The sequence below is a fragment of the Amblyomma maculatum genome, chromosome 5, assembly GCF_055883805.1.
Source record: "Amblyomma maculatum isolate TAMU_Amacu chromosome 5, ASM5588380v1, whole genome shotgun sequence".
NCBI lineage: Eukaryota > Metazoa > Arthropoda > Arachnida > Ixodida > Ixodidae > Amblyomma > Amblyomma maculatum.
This window is the reverse complement of record NC_139348.1, coordinates 108,050,403-108,072,568: the sequence shown is the minus strand read 5'-3', so window position 1 is coordinate 108,072,568 and position 22,166 is coordinate 108,050,403. Positions and strand designations below refer to the sequence as shown.

Genomic DNA, 22,166 nt, shown 5'->3' with positions numbered 1-22,166 from the left:
TTTGTTCCGCTTTCTGAGCACCTATAAAACAATTGAGTCAACGCAAGTGATTGCTCCCCTTTCCATTGTCTTCCTCTCACACTTATGAATTTCGTTGCTTTATTGATGGCGTCAGTGCGTTAATTCAAAGGGACTTTATGTAAGTTTATGAGCCGTCGACACGTTCTACAAAACCAGTGATGCTGCAGCGAAGAACGAAGATATAAACTTATAAGCGTGTCGGACAGCAGTATTTAAATTGACTAAGCCCCTGTTTCTGCACAACTTCGTCAATAAGCACGTCGCAGCCGTCATTTGCAGTACGTATCACAGTTGATTAGTGGCGCCAAATGCATCTGGTTATTATGTAAGCGCTTTCCGATAAAGTGCCAATCCCGTAGAAGCAGACAACACAGAGGGCCTGCTCTTCGATCAGCGAGTGAGGCCTGCCGCGTAATGTTCACAGATGTCCTCGTATGTAACTCGCAGTATGAAGTACCAACTTCTTGGCATTTGCCTCACGCTGTGCTCTTCATCACCGCTTTCTTGCGATCAAAACCAAAAACACTTAAACGCCCCAATATATTATTCGTGGTACTACACTTTATCGTTTTATGTGTAAGAAAAAAGGGTAGTCGTTAGCGCGGCTTGATGATGGACCACTTGTACTTTCCTTCGTGTTTTTATGGACTGATAATAACCAAAGAGAAGTTATATTCACGCACCCAAAACAGGCGTAACAAGCGGTTTTTAGGGAGTGTGGAGACATCTAGTGGGTAACTGACGATATTCTGATTTTCGACGTTGTGTTGACAAAAAGCGAAAGCCGTACTGGCGCGTTGCATTGTGTCTGTTATGTATGCTTGAGGCTTGAAAGCGGCACGTCAAGGACTCTCTCGTGAAGGCTTATCACGACGTTCCATTGTCAGCCGATTTCTTGCTTTCTGCGCCGCCTACGTTCACTGAATCAGATAAAGATGGGGCATCCTTATCATCGCTGAAGGTCTTGCCTTGCCTGCCAGTGGCCCTCGTAATGCATTCGTGATGCCTGCGCTTGATTTTTGGTGTGTGTTTTTTTTTAGCGGAATAAGAGATTATGCTGCGCATCGGTGTGCGTTGTTGTTCAACATAACTCTAATCGTGTGCGCCTTTCCACTGAGAAAAATAGAGTAGACCACGCTTCGCATATTGACGACTTGAGTGCATGAGCGCGCAGAAAACGAAAAGTCTAAGCACACGCAAACTCGCCTATAATCATATAGTATATTATCACCAACAAAGCCACTGGAAAAAAAGCTGTAGAAGCTACATATATTCTTGTACAAAAGTACAATATATTTTTGTAGCTCTGTCGTGACATCAGACTTTTCTGTTGGCCTGTAGTAAATTTATGTACTTTCACTATAGCACATTATTGTTCTCTGTAATTCTCGGTTACTTCTCCGTTGTAACTACACAAAATTCTGACGTTTCTAGCACAATTTCGTATACAACAGGTCTACTGCCCAGAACCCTCCAGAATTTGTTGACGACAAACTGCTCTCGCCCACTGGCAAACTCTAATAATTACCCTTTTCATACAGGCTTGTGTTCAGGTCACTTCGAAACGGTAGGAAGAAAGCGTTAGCGAGCGAAACTGAGGTAGCTCCTCCTTTCCCTCCGGGAATGTAAGGGCTATTGGCGGTTGCAAAGCAAGGAGGGGTGCCGCTTCTGCCCTTTTACTCCTTTTTCTCGTCCCTTACTTCCCTTCATTCCCCAATTCAGGATCTCAAACCGGCAGTCTTTCCTCCTCCTCTCTTTCATGTCATCGTCGCACTCGCCACTTCGGCATACGACAGTTGTCAGAACTCTATTCCTTCTTTCCGACCTTTCTCGTTGAGTCTTGAGTTCTTTGTAAGTATGATGTAGCGGTCCGCAGCCAGTTGTACTCTGACTCATGGCACATAGCCACGAGGGGGAATTAGCCAGAGTTGAAAGAGGACAGACAAAAGTACTGAATAAACTGGATGTCACTGGATGTCAGGATACCAGTTAGCAGGCCCGTGCATTTCCTTATGCTTCCTTCAGTGGCAACAAGCTAAGCCGTCGCGCTACGCTTTCTGCTAAAAGAAGTCCATACTCAAAGTGAAGAATACAAGACAAGAGATATCGAGCAGTAAATAAAGTTCACATTTTATTGCGTACTAGCACACAGCTTGAAAGCAGCCTTTCTGCCATTCTTTTTTTTTAACCTGACGAGTTCTGAACATACACAAAAAATGCGTCGCGAGCGAGTGGTAACAAAACCTATACCGCGGCCACACGTCGTCTTGTTACGTTGGAAGAAAAAGGCACGTGAAATGATGCAACCAGTTGAAGGCACTAAGAGATGACACCTCGGCCACATCTGTCAGTTGAGAAAGGCTGCTTCTCGAAGTGGGCAGGACGGATATATATATGTACACACTTATAAACTAACACACACGCACACACGTGCTAGTCAATTTAACCTAAAAGGACAGTAATGAAATAAATGCTTAGTCGTCAGTGCTAAGACTTGCTCCCCTTTTTGCACCGGAGAGGAAGATTTTGGCAGTTGGTGGCGATGGGAGACGCTTCGACAACACTGCTTCGTTACGCCACCTTGTCCCCGCGTTCTATCAACATTCTGAGAGAAGAACGGTTTATGTTACATGAAGGAAGACAGTGCGAGGTCCTTTCATACTCCGGCAGAAGATTCTTGTGTCAAGCACACACCCGTTACCGTTACGAAGGAAAATAGTGATTTGTTTTTCCAAGACCGGAAAACTGATTCTGGTACGACATCCGAAGTCGGAACCGCTTTAGTGCACTTCGCCGATGGACCCTCATTGCAGCGTCCAACGCAAACTTCGCGCACGAGTCATAAGTTAATAGCGTAGACAGCATTGCTTCTAGCAAGAGCGACGAACGTAGTAACAAATTAATAAACATCCAGCTTAAGTGATGGAGCCACCTACGTCACTGGATTCGGTGGCAAGGAAAGACATCCGGTGTCTAATAACCCCCTGAAGTTCACAGCCAAATTCACCTAAGAAAACTGTTTTTGAAAACATATTTCTGCAGACTCGTCACCCCTAGAGTTGTTTTGTTTGCAATATATGTAACAGTTAACTCGAAGGAGTACGGTCGACATATCTCATTCTTGCGGAGCACAAGATTAAAACGGTCACTTATTTTTACGGCAAATTGCGCTGCAACGCGACCTTGTAGCGATCTTCCACCTTGACCTGCGAGATTCTAAACGTACGAATGTGTTTGAAGGTACACACGCGGCAGCAGGGGCATTGCCTAGAGCGGCTGCCTTCTCAGTGAGCGCATACTTGGTCAGTTCATTACCACCCTGCTCTGGGAATGTCGAGGACGAAGTTAGCTGTTGTGAAGGAGAAGGTGTGAACATTCAGGCGAATTTGTATGAAGATTCTCAAGTGTCGTTTACGAGGAAAGTGCCACTGTCCGGCACGGTGACAACACTCCCCGAGTTGGAGTTGCGCTTCCTCGGCTCATGGAGGGTGACAGTTCATTTGAGATTCCGTGATAGGGTGACATCCTGCGGAGCGCCGCCATGTTGGTTCCCTTGGTGACTCTGCTGGATGTTGATGTACTGCCGCACCAGCCTCGATATCTCGTGGGCCTGAAAAGATCAGGGCGGTACAATATTGGAAGTGGTCAGAGAGATGCTGGATATGCTATAGACATTAAACAATACGGTCGCAATGGCGACAACACGAATATCACCCGGCTAAACACGACACCCCGTCTTTCCATTTGTCAATTTCTCTGCTTTTCTCTGTAAGGACCCCTTAACTGGCTATGCCTCAGTCCAATCCTCAGTCCAATGAAGAACGCAAGTATAATGCGGAACTTACTCAGAGGTAACTGAACTATGCGGAGCTAATGCCCAAAGCAAATACTTGTACAAATGACGCTTTGCGTCGCGAACGGTGCAAAACTAGAAATTAATTTACTAGCATTCGAATATGCATTTTTTCTGGAAATATAATTGAAGGTTTGTAATTTATTTCAAATCTTCAAAAAAAACTGACTGCAAGCGCATTAAAAATATTTCATGAAATCATCACCGCAAGGTCTTCAAAGCCATCTAATTATCCTACAAACTAAAAACGTGTGGATATAAGCTAATAAGAAATAACACTGGTAAAGTGGATGCAACATAATCACTTGCAATCGAGCGTTTGTATGCATACCTGGTCGGTCTGTATGCGCGTGATCTTTTGCACCATGAGGTTGCCGCACTTCATGTCCAGGAAAAGAGTGCCGTCTTCGGCACGAACCTTGCGCGTCGATATCACCTCCGAGAACGGGTACATCCAGACCGACTCCTGCGTACACGATGACAACACAGCAGTGGTTAATTAGCCCCGGAATATAAATACCAGTTTTTACAGGGACCGTGAAAATATATTCATTAAAGTTAGGAAAAGTGCATTAATTATGAGTAGCTCATCAGTTCATCACTTGTCATGGCACTTCAAAAGTGTAAACTAGCTCCATTAGCACCAAAGATGTGGCGATAATAAAGTATAGTCCTCTTCTCCCTTCTCATATCATACACAGCGACGCGCCAGAAAGAACTATGAGGTTTTTATCTCTGAAGAAATTGCGATAGTGTTATAGTACTCAGCAGCATTTCCTCTGTGCGTCTCCGTCACTTTCGTTCCCGCATTCGTTAGCACATCACCCTCGCACCCACAAGTGTTTGTAATAGGATCCCCAATTTTCGGGGTGATCCGCGCATCGACTATGCGTACGCGCTGGTTGGTCTTTGTGAGTTTGGCGTAAAAACTACCCCCCCCCCCTCTACGTACTGTCTACGTAAATAGAGAATAAAAAAACATGCCGATAACCAACGTTTTTAAATCAGGGCAACTCAACAAAAAAAAAGGTAACAATTGTCTTTATTGTTTTGTTTTTTCCCATTCGCCTGCACTCAGAGCGGTCTGCCAAAAGAAAAAAAAAAGCACTCGCACAACTTACGTGCGTTACGACGTCGAGGAAGTGGATGCCTTCGCGGTTCAAGGCCAGTATGTGCTCAGCAGTGACGTTCTCGTTCCGAATCCACTGCGGAGGAGAAAGAGACGCGAAGTATGTCACCTTCTCACAGCTGGAAAGCAATGAAACAACTTGAAGGGTTTTCGCTCCGTTGTCGCAATAATTTCTCTTCAAACGCAACATGAAGAGGCACCAAAACTCCAATGCTGCCACGCGACTTGAACAACGTATTGCTAGGACATATGCACACCTTTGCAGCTCCGAGCATGCGCGTCGCATTTTAGGGCGAAAGCCTTCAATGGCTCATGCTGCCGTGGACAAAATGCGTCCCGTTTTTGCGGCATTCTGATTGGCCGAGTCGGAATGACGTCATAGAGGTCTCGACCAATCACAGAGCACCACCACAGTATGCGCGAATGCGTGCCTTCTATGGCCATGTGTCAATCAATAATAATTAATGGATTGATTACCAATTGATCACTAATTAAGTAATGCATTTGTTAACTGATTATTTAAATAATTAATTGCTAATTAGTACCAATTGCGAAGCAGAATGCGGCGCTCAGGCTTTCGCCTTTCACTACTTTAGTAGCTAAAGTCCCTCGTAATTTTTAAAACGATTGCGTTAACGGCCCCGTTGTCCATAAAATCCGGCGTCGGCGCAAAATAATGGGCTTTCATGATAGGTGTACTGGGCAGCATACATGACTGAGCATTGTGTGGTCATCGACTGAGTGACGTCACTAGACGAACAGACGAGGCTGAAGTGCCAGCAGCGGCCAACTCAAGCATCCCCTTTCAGATGGGAAGCTGAAGAGAAATAGGAAAACAAACAGCTTGGGACCATTCAGCTTAAGCAGAGCTTCGTACCCATCTCGAGTGGTCTGTATCTAAGGCGTATGTCGAGATGATAGAGGCACACATCAAGGGTTAGTGATTACGCGAGTAGCGAAGTACGAAGGGGCGCCGCAGATGGGAACTATCATCGCTGTCTCATTAATAATTATGAGATACCTTTAGCTTATAGGCTTTTGAGTGACCCTCCATTTTTTTTTAACTATCCACTTCTCTACTAGCAGAATGAAGATCGAAATATGTACACGAATGAGAACTTTCAGTCTAAGGAAAAACAAACATCCACTCTTCGTCTGTTGATACTAACAGAACAGGCGAGCAAGGCCTGGCCCGCATATTCGCTGCTTTGGTGAAGAGTCTTTTGCGCGCGCTTAATCAGAGAAATGCGGCGCCGTTCCCAGCTGCGGGAAGCGATACAGCGCGCATGTGTCAACACTTACCTTGACTGCGAAGAAGCAGGATCCGAAGAGTGGCCACCTCTGCAAGATGTCTGCACGAAGCAAAGCAATAAAAATAAATTGAATAAAGCAACCAGCTCAGCGGCTGGCCAAGCAACATTACACGTAGAGCTGAATGCTGTTGAGCCCGAAATTCTATTTTCGGCTTGGACAAAGATTTAGTCATTTACAAGAGAAAGCATTGACCATGCAGTCCGCGCACAGGAGTGGTCTGTGTAAAAGGCGGACTGCTCTAGCAAAAGTGTCGATGCAATCTTGTGAATTCATTCATTCATTCATTCATTCATTCATTTATTTATTTATTTATTTATTTATTCCTCAAAGGTCCGGAGACATTACATGAGGGGTGGGCTGTGAAATTTAATATGAATACAAAACATCTTCGATGGCGGTTTTGTTTTGGCTGAAGTTGAAATACAGTTGAAATACAATATTGATATACAGTTAGCAAGTGAGGCGCAGGAGCTGAGTTCAAGCGTTTTGCGTCTGAAGATGTTGCGAAAATGGCAGCCGCCAGAAGAATGTACGTGTGTGTGTTTCTCTCGACACGACATAACTGGTAGCTATGAGAGGTGATAGGGTTGTTTGAAAAAAGCAGAACATTTAAGATGAGTAGAAGCGCTAACAATAGGAATCGGAAAGCCCTGTGGTAAACTGCTAGATGCCACGATAGCTGTGACAGATTTGGCGCCTGTGACTTAGATAAGGGCACGTTTGGTTCTTTCTATTACTCTTTGGAATCTTTACACATTTCAGCCACGAAATTATTGCGCAATTATTTTCCATGCCCCAGCTGACGGTTGGCTTCCTTCGTATCTGTAAAAGTCGGGCAGAGAGCACGTAGACGTGCTATATGAACGAAATAACAAAAGCAAGAAGGTTCACTGGTTCATCGGAGGTGTCTACATTGGTTGAGGCGGCATGTCACATTCCAGTACTCTCCAACGACCAGCAGCAGTCTCCACTTCCTGCTACTAAACCTACACAAGCCTATCCTCTATCACCGATACATTTAGGAAACCCAATCGCCCTTGTATATATGAGCACCCACAGTCGCAACGTTAACGTTTCCGTGTTCACAGTTTGCGCACAGGCATGCACACATTTGCGGCGAGGAGTTCGAAACAGCACTGACCCAGGCACTGCGCCTTGGCCTCGGTGTTGGTGAGGGCCATCATGTCGGCCCAGTTTCTCTGCACCAGGTCCACCCAGTGCGGAGCCTTGACCTCCTTGCTCGCCAGCACGGGCTTCGGCAGGAGGTACTTCACCTCGTCCCTGCGATTCACCAATGGGCAACCTTTAAGTATAGGCAACGTACCTACCAGCCCGTCAACGCGAAAAACGCGGCTTTTCAAAGACGTTTGCCTGTTTGCGTGGAGACCGCAAGCGGCATTTGCTATTGGGCCTTCGAATTCGTTGATTTGGGTGCATGCGTGGAACGCGCTGCGACGTAATGAGGTTCTATACGGAGTTTCTATAAAAACGGAGGGACTAAAAACTTCTGGAGCGGTGATCCTCCATAAGGAGTGGGTGACGCCGGCGACGGCCAGCTTGCGGCTATGGCCAGCGCAGGCTCATCAAGCGGTTTCATTAGCGCTTCCGCGAGTCTACTTTCGAAAATACTACAATTAAACTATCTCTTACTGAAAGCGTTGGTGTAAACCCGTATTTTATGCAACATGCGGCATACTGACGCTGAAATTTGTGGTAGAAAACGTTTTTCTGCGGTACCAAAGGGAGCTTGCATAACGCATATATTACAGCAGTAAGTTGGCTCTAACACACCGATCGACGTACGTTATTTTGCGATGCATATACGTTGACTGCGTTCTAGGATTCGCTGACAGAATGCAACATTAAGCTGGAAACGAGCGATGTTACCGTCTGTCATAGGCACATTGCTGCTATTCAATAATTTGCAGAATAGCGGCGTAAAGAAAATGCAATTGATTAAACTGCAGATTTTATTATCTTTATTACACTAGTGCGTCTATACTGCTGTATTCATTGCGTCGAATACAACTCAAGGTACTATACTATATATGCTCAAAGCGAAGTGTTGATCCCATTACCTTGTATAATTTAATAATCTGCTATGTAACGAATGTAGTAAGCGGTCGGCTCCATAGACGACGAAGGATTGAATGAAATTGTCCTGGTGGCATTTGAGACAATATTTTAGTTTCTTTGTTAGGCAAATTGTTTTTTTTTCTGGTACATAATTTGATGACCTCCTTTCGATCTACCCCCCTCCCCCCCCCCCCCCCCCCCCCAAGTGAAGTAATTAGGTAGGTATAATATTGTAAGACATATCATTGTATCCTATTAACAACAATTTCTGGGACTTAACTAATTTAATTTGAGGCGATGCAATTAAAATTTTCAGGCTTTTTGCATGCTGATTTTATTAATTTTTGCATCGCCATATATGCTTTTGATATAAAATTTGTTCGTCCGCTGGTGCACTTAAAAACACTGAGCCAAAATAATTTCGAATAATAGATGAACAAACCGCGAGCAACAGCAAACTTAACATTAATTGTAAAACATGTTTTATTTTATTATTTTGAGGAGCTAAAAGGTATTTTTCTGGTCTTTTACAGTAACATGAACAAATTATTTTCATTTCAAAGATTCTGAAAAAGCAAGAATTAGACGGTTCTGCAATAAACTTTGTATAAATATAGACAAAAGCAATTTAACTTTAAAGTTTATTGCAACTTATTTCCAGGCATGTTTGTATGAGAAGAACAATCAGGCAAAGCTGCTCGGGAAAAACACGATGTTTAACATGTTTCCCAAAGCCTCAGTTCATCCAGCCACAACTTTATATAGGGCTAAAATGACAAAAAAATATTACTTGGAAAAAACTTTTGCAGCAAACTGATTTTTCTATGAGGTGGAAGAGCGCCACTTCCACTACAGAAGTTCTGCATATAATATTTTTGGTTCAGATTATAAAGGTCGTCAAGGTGGTTGAATTACCCTTAGCTACCAATACGGCACCTCTTTGTCTTTCCGCATTTATATCCACCATCCTCGCTTCATTTCCGGCGCGGGTCAGGTGTCCACAGAAAAAGTGCGGCATGTTGCACCTTTCCTCTCTTCTAAAAATTCTAGGGCAACCTTTCGACCACCTTGGGATCTTTATCGTGTGCTGTGCGATGTCAGCGCACGTTAAAGATCCCCAGGTGGTCGAAATTACTCCGTAGCCCTCCACTACGGCTCCTCTTTCTCTCTTTCCACTTTCACTCCCATCTTCCTCCCTTCCCTTACGGCGCGGTTGCGGTGTCCACAGAAATCAAGTGAGACAGGTACAGTGTCTTTCCCTTCCTATAAATAAATCAGGCAGCGGACCACTAAAGGGCGATAAGAAAGCGCAGCACAGTCGCCCATAGCACTACGGCATCTCTTCCTCTACCACCGCCCCGCCCCGCCAGGGTGGCGCAGTGGTTACGGCGCCCGACTACTGTTCCCAAGGACGCGGGATCAAATCCCGGCCTCGGCGGCAGCTTTTCGATGGAGACTAAAAGCAAGGCGTCCGTGTGCTGTGCGATGTCAGTGCATGTTAAAGAACCCCAGGTGGTCGAAATTTCCGGAGCCCTCCACTACGGCGTCTCTCATAGCCTGAGTCGCTTTGGGACGTTAAACCCCATAAACCAACCCATCCTCTCCCACCTTGCGCCCTTCCCTTACGGTGTGGTTCAGGTGTCCGCGGTGCGTGACAGATGCTGTGCCTTTTAAGGCGAAAGCCTTTCTAGGCTCATGGAACGAAATTCCGTGCGCGAGAGTTTTGCGCAATTTGTTATATTCCGCGAGATGCCTTCTTGTGTGTTCCTGCCATCTGCAGTCCCACACTTGAACGCGCGCCAAGGAACGCCACGCGACAGGAGCGAGGGTGTACTGTCCACACTTGCTGGAGAAAGTGTGACAGATAGTGCGCTTCTCCTTTTCTGTAAACAAATTATAATTATAGTAGCACTGCAACGAACGCCGATAAGAGGCGAACGATGAGGCGAACAATTGGAGAGGAAGGGTAGGCTTTCGCCCACTTTCGCCGTTCTCTTCTTAAGAGACATCTAGAGACCCTCTATTTTTTCTTTCCCGAAACTAATTTGAAACGCCACTGATCCCTGCATTATTGTGTCTGCCTCTACATTATGTGTGTGTGCCGCGTTCGATGAAGCACCAAAAGGCGCAGCACGGACGCGTAGATCCGATGCCCGGCAGGGTCAGCTTATATGGTTGAGTCGGAATCTCGCGGCATCCCACGGAGCGTGAAATTTCTCGCGGACGCACGCACTCACTCATGAGCTTTAAAGGCTTTCGCCTTAGGCGAGCGCAGGTGCATTCTCCAATGAACAGAGACAGCAAAAGAACGTTTTAGAGCGCAGCTCTTTGGCGCCCGTTCCTGCGTTTCGCGTCGTCGTCGTCGCCGTTGGGCCTCGTAACCTGGTGACGCCATCGGCAGTGACGTCATGACTGGTGAAAAATTCAAGCATATACGAAGCAGACCTCTCCGGGCGTTCGATCCAGGCGTCCGTGCGGCGCCTTTCATTTGGCACTTCCTCGAACGCCGCACCACAGAGCATATAGAAATAGATGCAGTACAGCAGGCATCAACGGCGTTTCAAATTCGTTGACATCAAAGAAAATGAGCAGTATTTGTCACAATTCTGCGCAGACACATTAACCGAGCTGTAATGAAAAAGAGAAAGGTGGCAGTGAAAAAAGGAGAGAAAGAGGTGTCGTAGTGGAAGGCTTTGGAAGAACACAAAGCTTGCTTCATGGGAGTTGAGAATTGTTAGTGGAGTGTTTCTTGAAGGAATATGTGTAAAAAATTAAAAACAGTTGTCTGTAATTGTACATGTCTTCCTCGACATCTCCGCCTCAATCTATCGAAAAGGTGAAACAGCTCAAATTTCAGATTAGGAAATAACGTAATCGTCGGCAAATTTTTACACTGAATGCAGACTGCGAAAATCCTTAACGGGTACACACTAAGATAAACACATGGTAATTCCCAGAAAAGCAAACAAAACAAAGGTAACTGATCCACCAAAGAACCAAGCCCAGCAGTTACCATATGGAATCTACAAACTTATCACGATACGCACGTGCTTATATTAGAACCTGTGTATATACACTGGCACAGAAACAAGAGACAAATGAATTTCAAAAAAATGCGCGACAGATAACAGAGAGGATTGAGCTCCTATTCTAAAGTACAAAAGCAGTTTGAACCACTGCAACAACGTAATCCACCTCGATGCCATATAAAAAGACACACAAAAGCTTGCAAGTAAAAGGCGGAATTTCTGCATTATTTTAGTGCACCCAATAAAGAAACCAATTTATATGGATGTCGTGGAATTACAAACAATTGTCCACGATTACGTTACTTCCTAATGCGAAATTTGAGCGCAGCTCATCAGCTGTTTCACCTTTTCAATAGATTGAGGCAGATTTCGAGTAAGACACATATGTACAATTACAGACAACTTTTTTTTTTAATTTTTCACACGTATTCCATCAAGAAACACTCAACAGTTCTTGGCTGTCATGAAAGAAGCTTTGTGGTAGAAGAAATAAAGATAGCAATTGAGTTATCCGAACGTTGCGGGAGTGTTCAATCTGGAATGCGCATGCTGATCTCGAAAGTCGAGTTCTTTTAGCGCGACGCCAAAAAATGTACGCTGCCTTGATAACGCTAGATATAGCCAAGGCCTATGATAGCGTTGAGCATAGCATTCTATTGGAAAAATTGAAATCTCTTCAGTTTCCACATTATTTAGTAGCCTGGATATCTGAATTCCTCAAAAACCGAGAGTTTTACTGTGCACTAAATGGCGTCCATTCTGGCAGATATAAGCAAGCCAGGGGAGTGCCGCAAGGAGCAGTCCTTTCACCAGTCCTTTTCAACATACTACTCAGCTCAATACCAGTTAATTATGACGTTCGCACTTACGTATATGCGGATGATATTGCGTTTTTTGCAACTGCATCGGATATTCAATCCCTTTATCTCCACTTGCAAACTTACCTAAACTCTATTGAGAATTGGTTGTGTGGCTTGCGTCTCACATTAAATGTCAACAAAAGCGCAGTCCTCGTATTTAACATAAAAGATTCTGTAAGTCTGTCTGTAATGTATCAGCAGCAAATAATACCACAGGTTAAATCATTAAAGTATTTAGGGGTCACTTATGATGATAATCTTTCATGGCAGCCCCACATTAACCATATTGCTACGAAAGGGGCTCGGGCCGTGGGTATGTTGCGCCGAATTAGTCGTCCCAGGTCTGGAATGCGGAGAGATGTCCTTTTAATGATTTATATTATGTATGTGCGTCCAATTTTAGAGTTTGGTTCAGTCTTGTTTTCTGGATCAGCAACTTATAAAATTCGACCGCTAGTTCTGTTGGAGCGAGAAGCACTTAGGTTGTGTCTGGGACTTCCAAAATTTGTTGCCAACAATGTGCTCTACCTTGAAGCCCGGATTCCACCCTTGATATATAGATTACAAATTCTAACCGTTCAGACGTACTTAAGGATATATGAATCAGAGTTTCACCGATCTATGTCTATTTTTTGCTGTCAACCGACCTCCTTTTTCGGTGTCCATTGGTCTAAATTTCACACCCCGCAGGTTGTTATGGTCAAAAAATTGCTGGACCCTTTAAATGTTTCCCTTCCTAGTCTTCTACCCATACAAACCATCGGTTCATCTATTAAAATTGTCTTTGACGACATATTCCCGAATAATGCTAAAAACTTATCATCCGTTATTCTAAACGGATTATTAGAAGACCATTTAAGAAGTCTTTCTGCTAGTTTAGTTGTAGCTACTGACGCATCTCAAAGTAATGAAAAGGCGGGTGTGGGTATATATTGTCCACATTTAGACTGGTCTTTTTCTGTCCGGCTTCCGGACTTCACCCCAATTTTTGAGGCAGAGTTTCTGGCGGTGGTACTCGCTTTACGAAAATTATACTCCTCTTTTTCTAAAGTGGCAGTAATTTCCGACTCTCTATCCTTGTGTTCATCTCTCTCTTCGTCGGTGGATTCTGCAATAGTAAAAACCTTTGTCTCCCTGATCCCTAGACATTTGAAAATTGTACACATGGTATGGGTTCCAGGCCACAGCAATGTGACTTTAAATGAATATGCTGACAATTTGGCAAAAGAGTCCCTTAATGGCCCCGTATTATCTATCCTTCCGGCGACCGCGTACATCACCGCAGCGAGGTTTCGAAGAAACGTCCTATTAAATATTAAAAATGGACATCTTTTAAGATCTGATGACTACCTGCATCTAAATTATTCTTGGAATAGAAAATTATGTCATTCACGGCAACTTGAGATTTCACTAACAAGGCTTCGACGCCGTATCCCACCTTTAAATTTCTATCTTTACAGGTCTGGTTTGGCACTGTCTCCTGTCTGCGCATTTTGCGGTGAACAAGAAACATTAGATCACTTTTTATTGTTTTGCCGCCGCTTTACTACGCTGAGAAAGCAGTTGATGGAAAGGCCATTGCAACAGCTTGGCCTTAGTTTAAGCAGCCTGACATTGTTATCATTTGGCGCCACAATCCTTGGGAACAGTCACAGGTCTGTGTTTACCGCCATGCAAATTTTTTTACTGGACTCAAATCGTTTGCCTTGCTAAATATTTAAACATCACTTGTTCTAAAATTGTAGTGTCAATCTCCCGTGAGTGTTACCACTTTTCATTTTATATTTCACTTATTTCCCGTTTTGTTTCCTTTGCTCTACCCCTCAAATCATTTTTTTGTATGCAAGTATATTAAAAAAAAAATTCTTTGCTACCCAATTCTTGGCCGATCCCCCTCTGTGGGTATGTGCCATAAGTTATTTGGACAACAACAACAACAACAACAAGCAGCGCGAGGGACCATAGGAATGTTGCGCGACGAACAGATAGCAGCAACTGACTGATGCCGCTGACGCCGCTAGTGAGTGAAGCGAGTAAGAACGAAATACATCGTGATCCGCTGATAGCGAGCCGGCGTTTCGGCAGCCGGAGAGCACCCTTGCCGCCACGCAGGAAAAGGGGGGGGGGGGGGGGGGCTTCTCTTTCTGCATGGCGGCGACAGTGTTCTACGCAGTCACATTGTCTTGACTCGCTAGCGGCGGCAGCGGCATCAGTCAGTCGCTGCTGGCGCTGCCTCCGGCGCCCCCCCCCCCCTCCTTCCTTTCCTCCTGTTCTCCGATTGCTGCGCGCGCTCCTGTCCCCATCATTCGCCGCTGAGTGTCCCCCCCTCCTCTTCTTGCAAGGCTCCGGTTGTCGTAGCGCCGACTCGAGCCCCGCCGGGGTGGTGCAGTGGTAAGACGCCCGACTACTGTGCCGGAGTACCCGGGTTCGAACCCGACCTCGGCGGCTGCGTTTCGATGGAGGCGAAACGAAGAGGCGTCCGTGTGCTGTGCGATGTCAGCGCACGTTAAAGATCCCCAGGTGGTCGAAATTACTCCGTAGCCCTCCACTACGGCTCCTCTTTTTCTCCTTCCACTTTCACTCCCACCTTCCTCCCTTCCCTTACGGCGCGGTTGCGGTGTCCACAGAAAACAAGTGAGACAGCGCGCCTTTCCCTTCCTAAAAAAAAAATCAGTAGCGCCGACTTGAGCTGGGAGGGGGCGGGGGTGAAAGGGGGACGGAGCTGGTTACGCGGCCGACGATGTCAACGCCGACGCGAAACCCAGGAACGGGCGCGCGCTCTAAAAGTAGTTCATACCACTGTAACAACGTAATCCACCTCGATGCCATAGAAATACACATAAGCTTGCAAGTAAAAGGCAGAATATCTGCATTCTTTTAGTGCATCCAATAAAGAAACCAAATTATAAGGGTGTCTTGGAAGTACAAAAAGTTACGAGGCACTTCAGCGGCTAATTGAAAGGCGAAAGCCTGAAAAGCCTCGTCTTGTCCAGCGTTCCTGCCATCTGCAATCCCACACTTGAACGCGAGCCAAGGAACGCCACATGACAGCCGCCGCAAAAGCGGGACACACTTTTTCCACGACAGTATGAGCCATAAAAGGCTTCGAGCCGTCGCGTGGTCCCGGCGGAGGCTAGGCTTGACCGTGAACAGCCGAGGAGGAGGAGGAGAAGAAGAAGAAGAAGAAGAAGAAGAAGACTGGTAATTTACGCTCTCGCATCATACTCTTAAAGGATGAGTTTAAGTGTCCCCAATAATGTAGCACCTTACACTGATAGGGCGTGATAAGAGAATAATGTAGTAGGCAAAAGAAGCTTCCGCCGTTGCTATCGCAATTCAACTAGGGTTAACCAGATTTAAACCACAACCATTTTTTTTTTCGACTACGGATTCTTTGGAGCTCGTAAAAACGCTATGGCATCGTTAATGAAGCTGGACTCAAAACGACATCGTATATAGCAAAGGCCTCTCCGAGTAATTTCCGCACAGAGGTTCTTTAACGTGCACTGATATCTAGCAGTAAATCTCTTGAAATACCGTGCGCGAGAGTTGTGCGCGGGATCTGTGCATGTGATCTCTGTGCTGATGTGTCACTTGCTAGTAACGGATGTATGAGGGAGGTTAGGATGAAAACGATTGATGATGATTGGTAATGAATAAAAATTATACGATAGATATCGATAGAGTTCATGAATAATGATAATGATTAATATAATTATCATAAAATGACTAGAAATTATTACGGAATGACTAATATGTCAAACGACCTGTAAAGACCGCAACTGACTGGAAATGAATAAACATGCTTTGCTATGAGTGGTAATGACTGCAATGACTAGGCATGACTCAGCATAAGCACGGAACGACCAGTAAGTCAAACGATGGCTTGTATTGTCCGCAACTGACTGAAAATGAGTAATTATACTTAGATATGAGTGGTAATGACTAAGGATAACTCAGCATGACTATGGAACAACCAGTATGTCACACGACGACTTGTAATGATCGCAACTGACTAGAAATTAGTAAATATACTTAACTATAAGTGGTAATGACTATACATGACTCAGCATGACTGCGGAACGACCAGTATGTCAAACGACGACTTACGATAACGATACGACAAAAGGCGATGAGGCAAACGATAAGACGCAAATGATAGGAGAGGAAAGGTAGCCGTTCTGATCTTTAGATCTAAGAGACTAATTTTTTGTCTCCATGCAACGCGGCCGCTGCAACCAAAGGGATTTAACTCCGGTCGACCGGCTCTGTAATAAATTGTCCTAATTACTGAGCATAGTGCGATGCGGCGGTAAGGGGTTGGACGTGACATTACAGATTTAGCTTACCGTGATCCGCGATCTGCCACCGTGACCCTCTACCGCGCGTGAGCGGGGCGCGCACAAGCTGATTGGTTCCGACGCGGCAGGTCTATGTGACAACATCAAGTATGTGGCGCCATCTATCGGCGTCAAGGGGATCTGGGCATGCGCAGTGAAAAGCACGGTGGCGGATCATGGTAAGCTAAATCTCTCTATTTACTGTGAAGAGCGTCGGAGTGGATGCTGTTGCGTTTTGGTGAAGGCGAAACGCAAGGAGTAAGTGTACTATGCCGCCAAGGGATTGAAATCCCCGGAGTCCTTCACTGCGATGCTCTTCACAGTGCTACGGCTGGGATCGAACATGCGTCCTCGGAATCGGCCGTAGAACGCAATATCAATTGAGCCACTTCGCTGGAGCGCATGCCCGAAGCATCTGTAAACACACGCATACCAACGCTAGCATTCTAGTTCCTTACGTACGCTAGACCGACCTTACCTAGAACGCGTGACGAAATTGGCAAGAAAGGATAATTAAAAACAATATTTGTGCAGAGACGCTGATAACAGGTGATGAGGCTAAGCAAGCGCGTCGACCACGCTTTATCATCGGCGGGTGCTTGCAAGTGACGCAGTACAAGTGCGGAACGGTATATTTAGTGACAGTCTTTCTTCTGTTTTTACTTGAAAAAGCCGAAGATAAGAAGCGAATAGTATGCATGGATTCCTTCAATGAGATAACAAATGCGTAGCATAAACTATAACGTTATCATACTTACTTTGTTGCATTCTAAGAACTATGAACTGGAAAGGCATCTCAACTTACTTGGAAGGCACATGCTGCATGTCAGCCGCTCTGTGAAGAAGGGCAGCTATCCGCGCAATGTCACCCTGCAAAATACGACACGCACTGTTATCCACTGTGAATAGACACATGCACTCTAAATATTTAATGGTATCTACTATCGCAATGGTTATGTCATGCGCCTTCTCTACGTGATGATGGATGTTTTTCTTCGCAGTAGTCGGATGCCGCTCCATAACGCTGATAAAATGCCAATCGCATACGCTAGTATTTAATTTGCGACATAGATTCAACAGACTTATAGCATGCTCATGTCAACCACGACGTAAGACAGTCGTATTAAATCGTAACTGTATGACACCGTCTATGAAGTTGTAACCAAAGACGTCAAGTTAGTGGCAGTACACATTATTCACTACATAATGTTCGAGTAAATGTGCTGCAATGTCAACAGAGTCAGAGCTACGCAATCTCCTACCTTCCTTTGTGTCGTCCATGTGGCGCTCGACAATATCATTGCTCATTAATCCAACCTGCTTCGCACCACTACGAAGTATTTACTCCTCCGAAAAGCCTTGGCTCTGAAATATAGCCATAGCGAGATGCTCTTCGCTTCATTCTATAAACCTCAGGGTTGTGGTCGATTTGTTCAGGTTAAAACACGCAGGTGTTTTCCGTGCAGTCGACTACTGACCAGCATAGGGTCAGGCAGGCGCCGTCCCTGCGGATGGACGAGCAGCAGCCCTTCGAGGTAGTCCGGCGCCACCTGGTTGAAGATGAGCTCCACGTAGAGCGGATTGTCCAGCCGCAGTGGGAAGAACCACACGGAGCGGCAGAAGATGAGGTAGAACACGTGGCCGTTCTTGATCAGCTCCGTCGTCACGTCCAGGATGTACTCCTCGCGACTCAGAGGCATCGTCAGCGGATCTGCGTGGTGGGCAGGCACGAGAAAACGTTGCCCTTCGATCCAGGAATGTCCGCCCTACAACAACCTCAAAGAGCTGTCATTATCACCGCAGATGCTAAACGCGAAGTCACCGTCGGCAACGGTCAGCCTTCACATGAGCCAACAGCACGTCTCGAGGACTAAATGCCACAGTTGATCCTACTTCACCCTAACAGTGCCCTGTGTATGGCTCTGAACAAAAGATTTCCATTGTCATTTCATTCGGCTAAACCTAAAAAGTTATTGAGCGAAATGAATAAAGGAATGAATGAATGAATGAAAAAATTAATTTTTATTGGGAAAGCAGAGATGGCTCTCGGCCGCTGTTTGGCTAATTAGGAGGGATGGGTGTGCAGGGCATTGAATAAAAAATCGGTCACCTGGCTGATAGTTGAATACAGTGATATAGTACTGAGCTGAAAGACGACAAATATACCGTCCATGCACGCAGAAAGAAAAATAAACCTATCCCCAAACTATGGCGCAACTTCAGCAGAACACTGACTGGACTTCAAGTCAACGTCAATTGCCCGGTTGCGTGAATCAATCCAGCTGTCTTTTTCTACGCGAAAGAGCAAAGGCGGAACGGCGAACAACTTCAGGAAAGAGAAAAAAATTACGAGGGACTTTAACGACTAAAGCAGTGAAAGGCGAAAGCCTGAGTGCCGCATTCTGCTATGAAACTGTTACTAATTAGTAATTAATCAATTAGACATCGTTTGGTTAATTACGAGGCATAAGTTGGTAATTACTAATTAATTAATGACTAGCTCAATTAGGGATTAACTGGTCATAAATCAGTAATTGATCATTGATTGGTATATGGCCATATAAGGCACGCATTCGCGCATACTGTGGTGATGCTCTATGATTGGTCGAAACCTCTATGACATCATCCCGCCTCGGCCAATCAGAGCCGCCGCAAAAGCGGGGCACGTTTTGTCCACGACAGCATGAGTCATTAAAGGCTTTCGCCTTAATACAAAAAGAAAAACTATCATTTTCGATTGCAACGTCCCATTGTTGCATGTGCAGATGAGAGCGGAAAGATATGCGACAACAGGTAAACTGTTTGATAAACGGCACATTACTGAGAGATATGACAGGTAGCCGCAAGAAAGACTTTCATAACCGGGACATACCGCCTTCGACGATGCAGTACAGTGAAAACTCGTCCATCTCCGTGCTGCCTCGCACGCCCAGGATGCCGCATATTTCGTCGATAATATCCTCTACCACCGTCGTTGACTTGGTGTTGATCACACGTTCCGTACCACCGGGTAGGCGATATATCTGCCGCTTGGAGTTGCGACCGGCCTGCACGGATAGCAAGCACTTCGTTTACTGCTTTTTGTTCCTACTTTTCCCAACAGACGTCACTTGGTAGAATGCCCCAGCTTGGATAATATGTTGATCACAATGCAAAAACTGAAATACTATTCGCTTGCAGCCCATATTTTTTTAACCATCGCCAAGGAAAGAACGGAAATAACTCACCGATATCGCTGCAATCTCTTCGATGCTTGGTACATTCTTCCGGCCTCCGTACTTGAATGTCTTCCTTAGATTCTGTAGGCAAACCATAGCCGTACCTGCAAAATCCCAACACGATATAAATACGCGGTTCGCAACGGCTCAGGTCCGAGGAGGTTGCAAATCTCGGTTTGGTTCGCGCTTAATAGCATTTAACACAATAAAATGATTCAGGCTATGATACGGCGTAGTGGGGGCTCCGATAGCACACACACGGACGCCTTGTTTTTTGCCTCCATTGAAAAATGACTACCACGGCCGGGATCCAGTCCATGTCCTTAGGTCAACACTCGCGCGCCCCAACTACAGACACAATGGCAGGGCCGCTACGAATACTGGTGTAGCATGCACAACATATAGGGATGACGCGGAAACAGCTGTTCATTCGTTCTAACCTCCCAAATGATGCCTCGTCTTACTAAAAGCATTTGACCTAAGTAGTTCTTTTAAGTTCTTCAAATCCACCTAGGAGTACACACAATCGAAATGAGATGAAATACCTTGTGCATGGGAGAATCATATGCAGGACGGATCCTGTATAAGCTTTGGGAATGTTAAGCACGAGTTAATAACGAATAATGGTTTTCAGCGCATACATCGCGGAAATAAATTCCTCAACGAACAGCAGTCCGGCTAGGTGCAGACGTGCATGCTGTAATATAGTAGGAACTGAGACGTACCGTGGTAGGCCCTCCGCTTGTCATAGGCGGCCGCCTCGAGGAACTTGAAGAGGTACGGCTTGAGGTTCTCGGAGCAGTCGAAGTACGCGGCCACGATGGAGAACAATCGCCACCCACGCTGGCAGCTGTCCCTGGAGATGCGCGAGAGTAAGAAAGCAAGCGAAGGCGGTCACATAACGAACTGTTTTTAGTGCGTATGTAGCCCTACTAGACACAATCACGGATTTCGCCGATGTCTGTCCGAAGCCGCTCTCTGTCTTGTTTTCGTTAACTTGAAATGCGAAAGACAAGGTGGTGACAATTGCATCACGTAGCGTAGCCAAAGAGAAGGCGGAGCGGCCTCATAACTGCAGCGAATGAGAGAATGGCACGTGTCACAGTTGCGGTTGTCGTGACAGTCACCGGAGGGTTTTGTAGAACAGCGCATTATTCCTGACTAGGCAGTCGCGAGTCGCTCGCGCGCGCCCTGAACTATGGCCTTTTTCACATTACGTCAGTCACCCATAGAACTTCAGGACAGTAGATTGGTATGTGCTGTGCTCCCTCTTTTCCGCGCCGCTCATGAGGTCGTGAAGTTGCTCGTGCTCACCTCCATGCCTCAACGGTAGCTTGTCTTTAAGTGCACTTCACCGCTCTTCGATGGATTGTAAAAAGACAGTATAGCAGAGGTAAGCGCCGTCCTAGCGCGCCTACTCCGCATTTTATTGAATATATATGCAAATCGGTTGTAATATATTATAAACGTCATCATAATCATACATGAGATGTCCACTGTTGGCCAATTTGGTCAGCTGATCTAAGAGGACAACACTGTCCTCGGCGCCACTCACGTTTCGAGTTGGAGATATGCACAAAATATACCAAGTGGCACCGAGGATAACTTTATGCAAGTTTTCTTCCCTGTAGAATCTCATTCTGTGGCTCTTTATGAGTACATTGATGTTCCAGAACGAACAGTGCGCTTATTGCTGGCAGGGCTTTGTTTTCAACCACTAGATTCAACATAGTTACATCGGGGCTGTAAATGAGCCTGTAATCATCGTTTCGCCACCAGGGATAGGCGACAAAAACAGCTCTTATGTCAGCGCACTTCGCTATTGAGATCGGCCGTCTGCGGCAACGCCTGTACTCTTTTCCTTTCCGTACCTTAGAAAGGTTTGGTTTATTGGTTTAACGACCCCAAAGCGACTAAGGCTATAATAAACGACGTAGTGGAGGGGTCCGGAAATTTCGACCACCAAGGGTTCTTTAACGTTCACTGACAACACACAGCACACGGGCGCCTTGCTTTTCGCTGCCGCCGCGGCCGGGATTCATTCACGCATCCTTGAGCACAGTATTGGAGCGCCGTAACTACTGTACCACCACGGCGGCTTCATAGACAGGGTCCTCTTTTCTGTGAAGGTAGCCTACTCGACCTTATCACAGTCTAGCATATGGTCACGTGTTCGTTGTTGCCTGTAGCTGGGCATGAAAGATCAAAAGTACTTTTAATGGCTACCATGCATGCCCAGACTGTGATCGCCCGTTCCAAAGGGTGCAGTCACATCGGCAACGCCAGAAGGCACATAGGCAACGAAGTGAGCGCCACGCCATCATCT

The 22,166-nt window shown here is 45.7% G+C and overlaps 1 protein-coding gene across 1 annotated transcript in view; it reads right to left on the bottom strand.

Annotated features, from left to right (window-relative positions):
- Window positions 1-2,127: 2,127 nt before the first annotated feature.
- Window positions 2,128-22,166, bottom strand: part of Myo10A (unconventional myosin 10A) — a 158,108-nt gene continuing 138,069 nt past the window's right edge. The window contains exons 45-54 of the mRNA XM_084604073.1: window positions 20,566-20,696; window positions 19,850-19,944; window positions 19,495-19,669; window positions 18,101-18,333; window positions 17,428-17,492; window positions 7,459-7,598; window positions 6,306-6,355; window positions 4,996-5,079; window positions 4,206-4,340; window positions 2,128-3,631 (exon numbers count right to left, since the gene is read on the bottom strand). Of these exons, the coding sequence (XP_084460199.1) occupies window positions 3,518-3,631; window positions 4,206-4,340; window positions 4,996-5,079; window positions 6,306-6,355; window positions 7,459-7,598; window positions 17,428-17,492; window positions 18,101-18,333; window positions 19,495-19,669; window positions 19,850-19,944; window positions 20,566-20,696 (1,222 nt within the window). The 3' untranslated portion in view covers window positions 2,128-3,517. The remainder of the gene's footprint in view (window positions 3,632-4,205; window positions 4,341-4,995; window positions 5,080-6,305; window positions 6,356-7,458; window positions 7,599-17,427; window positions 17,493-18,100; window positions 18,334-19,494; window positions 19,670-19,849; window positions 19,945-20,565; window positions 20,697-22,166) is intronic.